Here is a 5,896-nt window from a genome sequence, read left to right as displayed (position 1 = left end):
CAACAAAACCAGCAATGTACACAGCATCAGAGCAAGCAAGAAAGGTGGCAACAAGTAGAGATTCAGGAGCAGCAACCAAACAAGAAACGAGATCATCGAATTCAGCAAAGGAGGCTTTAACGGTTGCAGCAGGAGTGGCAGGAGTGGCAGGACTGCTAACAGGGCTGGCATGGGCAACAACAAAGGCAAAACCACAGGTAGCAGCATCAGCAGAGTCAGAAATTGATCTGATTGAGCTGCCCCCTGATTCTGCAACAGAACAATCATCAGAACCAGCAAGTCAAACAGCAACAGAGCTGGCAAGTGAGACATTGTCAGCAAGTGAGACATTTTCAGCAAGTGAGACTTCAAGTGAGACATCTTCAGCAAGTGAGACATTGTCAGCAAGTGAGACATTTTCAGCAAGTGAGACATCAAGTGAGACATTTTCAGCAAGTGAGACTTCAAGTGAGACATCTTCAGCAAGTGAGACTTCAAGTGAGACATCTTCAGCAAGTGAGACATCATCCACCTGCACAGTGTTTAAAAAACCACTAAAGTTTATAGGTACAACTGCAGTCGGTGCTCTAATCGGTTGGGGGGTGGAATTTGGCATGAATAAAGCCACCCAGGAGAAACATCCCACACCAGCAAATGAGACATCAGAGCCTCCAGCAAAACCAGCAAATATGACAACATCAGAGCCACCCACAGAACCAGAGCATCAGTCAACTTCAGAGCTAGCAACAAAACCAACTAAGATACCATCAGATCCAGCAAATGAGACCTCAGAGCCACCAACAGAAACAGCATTCCAGCTGGCAACAGATTCAGCAACTGAACTGGCAACAGATTTAGCAACTGAACTGGCAAATGAGACAATTTTAGAGCCACCCTCAGAAACAGAATCAGAGCCAACAACAGAGCCAACAACAGAACCAGCAACTGAAACAGAGACAGCAACAGACACAGCACTGGAGCCAGTCACAGAACCAGAAACTGAATTAGCAAATGAAACTATTTTAGAGCCACCCTCAGAAACAGAAACAGAGCCAACAACTGAGCCAACAACAGAACCAGTAACTGAAACAGAATCCAAGCCAGCAACAGAACCAGCAACTGAAAAAGAAACAGCACTGGAGTCAGGAACAGAACCAGCAACTGAAATAGAATCTGAGCCAGCAACAGTACCAGCAACCAAGACAGCAACAGAACCAGCAACTGAAACAGAGACAGCAACAGAACCAGCAACGGAGACAGCACTTGAGTCAGCACTAGAGCCAGTAACTGAAACAGAATCCAAGCCAGCAACAGAACCAGCAACTGAAAAAGAAACAGCACTGGAGTCAGGAACAGAACCAGCAACTGAAATAGAATCTGAGCCAGCAACAGTACTAGCAACCAAGACAGCAACAGAACCAGCAACTGAAACAGAGACAGCAACAGAACCAGCAACGGAGACAGCACTTGAGTCAGCACTAGAGCCAGCTACTGAAACAGAATCCAAGCCAGCAACAGTACCAGCAACCAAGACAGTAACAGAACCTGCAATTGAAACGGCACTGGAACCAACAACAGAACCAGCAACTAAAACAGAGTCAGCAACAGAACCAGCAATGTACACAACATCAGAGCAAGCAAGAAAGATGGCAACAAGTAGAGATTCAGGAGCAGCAACCAAACAAGAAACGAGATCATCGAATTCAGCAAAGGAGGCTTTAACGGTTGCAGCAGGAGTGGCAGGAGTGGCAGGAGTGGCAGGACTGCTAACAGGGCTGGCATGGGCAACAACAAAGGCAAAACCACAGGTAGCAGCATCAGCAGAGTCAGAAATTGAGCTGATTGAGCTGCCCCCTGATTCTGCAACAGAACAATCAGAACCAGCAAGTCAAACAGCAACAGAGCTGGCAAGTGAGACATCATCAGCAAGGGAGACATCTTCAGCAAGTGAGACATCGTCAGCAAGAGAGAGATCTTCAGGAAGACACAGATCTTCAGGAAGACAGAGATCTTCAGAAAGACAGAGATCTTCAGGAAGGGAAAGATCTTCAGGAAGACAGAGATCTTCAGGAAGACAAAGATCTTCAGGAAGACAGAGATCTTCAGGAAGGGAGAGATCTTCAGGAAGACAAAGATCTTCAGGAAGGGAGAGATCTTCAGGAAGACAGAGATCTTCAGGAAGGGAGAGATCTTCAGGAAGACAGAGATCTTCAGGAAGACAGAGATCTTCAGGAACACAAAGATCTTCAGGAAGGGAGAGATCTTCAGGAAGTCAGAGATCTTCAGGAAGGGAGAGATCTTCAGGAAGACAAAGATCTTCAGGAAGGGAGAGATCTTCAGGAAGACAGAGATCTTCAGGAAGGGAGAGATCTTCAGGAAGACAGAGATCTTCAGGAAGACAGAGATCTTCAGGAAGGGAGAGATCTTCAGGAAGACAGAGATCTTCAGGAAGGGAGAGATCTTCAGGAAGACAGAGATCTTCAGGAAGACAGAGATCTTCAGGAAGTGAGACATCATCCACCTGCACAGTGTTTAAAAAATCATGTATGTATGTAGGTACAACTGCAGTCGGTGCTCTAATTGGTTGGGCGGTGGCTTTTGGCATGAATAAAGCCACCCAGGAGAAACATCCCACACCAGCAAATGAGACATCAGAACCTCCAGCAAAACCAGCAAATATGACAACATCAGAGCCACCCACAGAACCAGAGCATCAGTCAACATCAGAGCTAGCAACAAAACCAACTAAGATACGATCAGATCCAGCAAATGAGACCTCAGAGCCACTAACAGAAACAGCATCCCAGCTGGCAACAGATTCAGCAACTGAACTAGCAACAGATTCAGCAACTGAACTGGCAAATGAGACCATTTTAGAGCCACTCTCAGAAACAGAATCAGAGCCAACATCAGAGCCACCAACAGAAACAGCAACTGAAACAGAGACAGCAACAGAACCAGCAACAGACACAGCACTAGAGCCAGCATCAGAACCAGACACTGAATTAGCAAATGAAACCATTTTAAAGCCACCCTCAGAACCAGAATCAGAGCCAACAACGGAGCCAACAACAGAACCAGCAACTCAAGCAGCAACCGAAACAGAGACAGCACTGGAGTCAGGAACACAACCAGCAACTGAAACACAGACAGCAACAGAACTAGCAACAGAGCCAGCAGCTAAACTGGCAACAGAGCCAGCAGCTGAACTGGCAACAGAGCCAGCAACTGAACTGGCAAATGAGACAACAACAGAAATAGCAACAATGTCAGTGAGACAGCAACAGAGACATCTGAGACAGCTACAGAGGCAACATCAGAAAGGACAACAGAGGCAACAGAGACAACTAATGAACCAGCAACAAAGACAACAGAGGCGGTATCAGAGTCAGCATCAGCAACAGCAGAGGTATCAGAGTCAGCCTCACAGACAGCGAAGAGAGCAACCGAGCCAGCAGCAGCAGCACAAACCATAAGGGTGAGACAACATCCAAGACTTGCATGTTGGTTTTGACTTCTGGAAGTCCAGAGCAGCTGGCTCATCAAACCGAGCTGCAGTTTGGACTGACTGGTGTAATTTTTTTCATGTTGTTATTAGAAGAGTGAGTCCACATGTTGAAAGCAACCTCACTGCCATTTCTCTGGGAACAGCACATTATAGTTTCAGATTGTGTTTGTGCTTCAAGGTCAACAGGATGGTTCCATGAACGGCTCTGTCTGGATGTTTTTATGGCTTTTATTTTAATTCAGTTTTATTTATATAGCACATTTTACAATCGGACAGTCAGCTGGGTGGTAAGAGACCATCTGTAAGACACAAAAACTGGGGGAAAAAAAGCCAGATTTGAAAACAGGTCTGAACGTATCCAGCTTAAAAGTTATCTGGATTCAACCCCACTCAAGCTGGATTGATTCTTTCCTTGTAGACTGTCCTTGTATGATCATTTGAAATGATATCCTGACAAAAAATGTAAAAAACTAAAAACTTAATAGATGGTGATGGGTTTTATATGTTACTTTGGGAATATTAGCATCAACATGGGGACAACAGTGGCGCAGTGGTATAGCAGGGTTGTCTAGTAACCGGAAGGTTGGTGGTTCAATCCCAACTCCTCCCTAGTCTCTGTTGTGTGTTCTTGGGCAAGACACTTCACCCTAGCCTGTGGCGTGCCTTGCTAGTCAGCCGTAAAGAATTTCCCTCTGGGATTAATACAGTATCTAAAATAAAAAAAATAAAGTAAAATGAAGCAGAAAACATGTGAAGAACATTTTGATTTATGTCTATAAAATAAAAACAACTATTCTGTACTGAAAGTTAATGTGTCTCTTATTGTTGTATTGTATGTAATGGAGGACATATACGTTAAGTATGTTACTATCTACTCTGAGCTTCTTTATGTGACAAATTAACCTAACATTCTGAAACTAATAACTAAAACTGAATCAAAAACAAACAAATGCATGCAGCGTGTGGCGTTAAACCAAAGCAAAGAGCCACAAGCTGCATGGAGTCCGGCTGTGGTCTGCAGTCAACTTCCCACCACCACTATCATCATCATCATTCAGCATCGATCTCTGAAGGTTACACACACACTCACCACATGTTTGCAAGCATTAGCAGTCAAATGCCTATATTACAGGATGTGTTGCTCCCCTCCAGTTCGAATCACGACCAAAATCGTTCTTATCACACACAGGCGTTTATTAGCTCATCTTGGGACACCCGTCGTCATGCCAACATGCCAAACACGTCGTAAGAACTAAAATAATATGTACAAATAAGCACAAATAATAAATTCTCACAGAGAATAAAACAATCTTCTCACATAATCAAAGTAAACAACAGTACTTCAAATGATAATTAGCTTACAAAATAAATGACAAACGTACTGTGAATTATCATCTAACTCAGCGGTCCCCAACCTTTTTTGCACCACGGACCGGTATCATGTAAAACAATACTTTCACGGACCGGCACAGAAAAAAAAGTGCATAAAGAGACAACTTACTCTTATGCTTAATTAGTGGGAGCCTTTGAGCTTTCTCAGCAATGAGGCAGTCCCATCTAGGGATAATGGGAGACATGACACCCGAAGTGTGTTTCTTATGTCCAGTCCACTCCGTAATTTTGTTTTGGCCGTCATTAATTGCTTCAGTCGTTCTTGTTCATGTTTTCTTCCATGGCTTGTCTTTTAATGCAGGGTGCTCGGTCTCGCAGTTTTGAAGGCTTCGTTGCCTCATTTGCGAGTCTGTCGCCACATATCACTCAGAGCGGACTTGATGTGTGAGAATCACCTGTTGCAATAAATCCGTATTTTAAATAGGACTCCTGATATAGTATTTTAAATGCGGGTTTCTTTTTCTTTGAAGGGGTAGGCTCCTCTTCTTCTGTCTCCTCGTTAGGCCTTTTCCCCTTTCCGAAGAAGCTCTCCAAAGACGTTTGTTTTTTATTTATTTTTGCTGCTTGGGGGCTTAATTTTGGGGCCGTATCCCGTGACCGAGACAAGCGTCTGGGCAGGTGCTTAAAGGCACAGGCGGATGAATCTGATCGATTTATAAATGAAACAGCTGTCAGACTCAGATAATGAATAATATATGTTTTGCTCAGTCTTTCTGTGCGGCCCGGTACCAAATGACCCACGGACCGGTACCGGTCCCTGGCCCGGTGGTTGGGGACCACTGATCTAACTTACGAACGTCATTGGCCTCATGACTCAAGGGGAGGTTAACCAATCTTCTAAAACAGTCTTGACAAAAGAGTAAGAATTCCTTAGCATTTCTTTATCTTCTTCATCTTCAAAAAATCAGTGTTAACGCAGTCAGGTCTTCCACATGGCATTCTTTTTTGCATCGGTAAAAACAATCCCTCTATCAACATAACAATGAACATTAGTTCCGCTTTAGAAATTAAATAGAT

General features: G+C 44.1%; 1 protein-coding gene across 1 annotated transcript; it reads left to right on the top strand.

Annotated features, from left to right (window-relative positions):
- Nucleotides 1–449: 449 nt before the first annotated feature.
- On the top strand, nucleotides 450–2,488 carry LOC114439882 (mucin-2-like). The gene is made up of 3 exons (XM_028412081.1): nucleotides 450–1,221; nucleotides 1,384–1,886; nucleotides 1,946–2,488. The coding sequence occupies exons 1-3, from the start codon at nucleotides 594–596 to the stop codon at nucleotides 2,486–2,488; spliced, it is 1,674 nt and encodes a 557-aa protein (XP_028267882.1). The 5' UTR covers nucleotides 450–593.
- The last annotated feature ends 3,408 nt before the right edge of the window (nucleotides 2,489–5,896 follow it).

The sequence above is a fragment of the Parambassis ranga genome, chromosome 8 (genome assembly GCF_900634625.1).
Source record: "Parambassis ranga chromosome 8, fParRan2.1, whole genome shotgun sequence".
Lineage (NCBI taxonomy): Eukaryota > Metazoa > Chordata > Actinopteri > Ambassidae > Parambassis > Parambassis ranga.
Note: the sequence above shows the minus strand (reverse complement) of the source record. Positions and strands in the feature narration are given on the sequence as shown.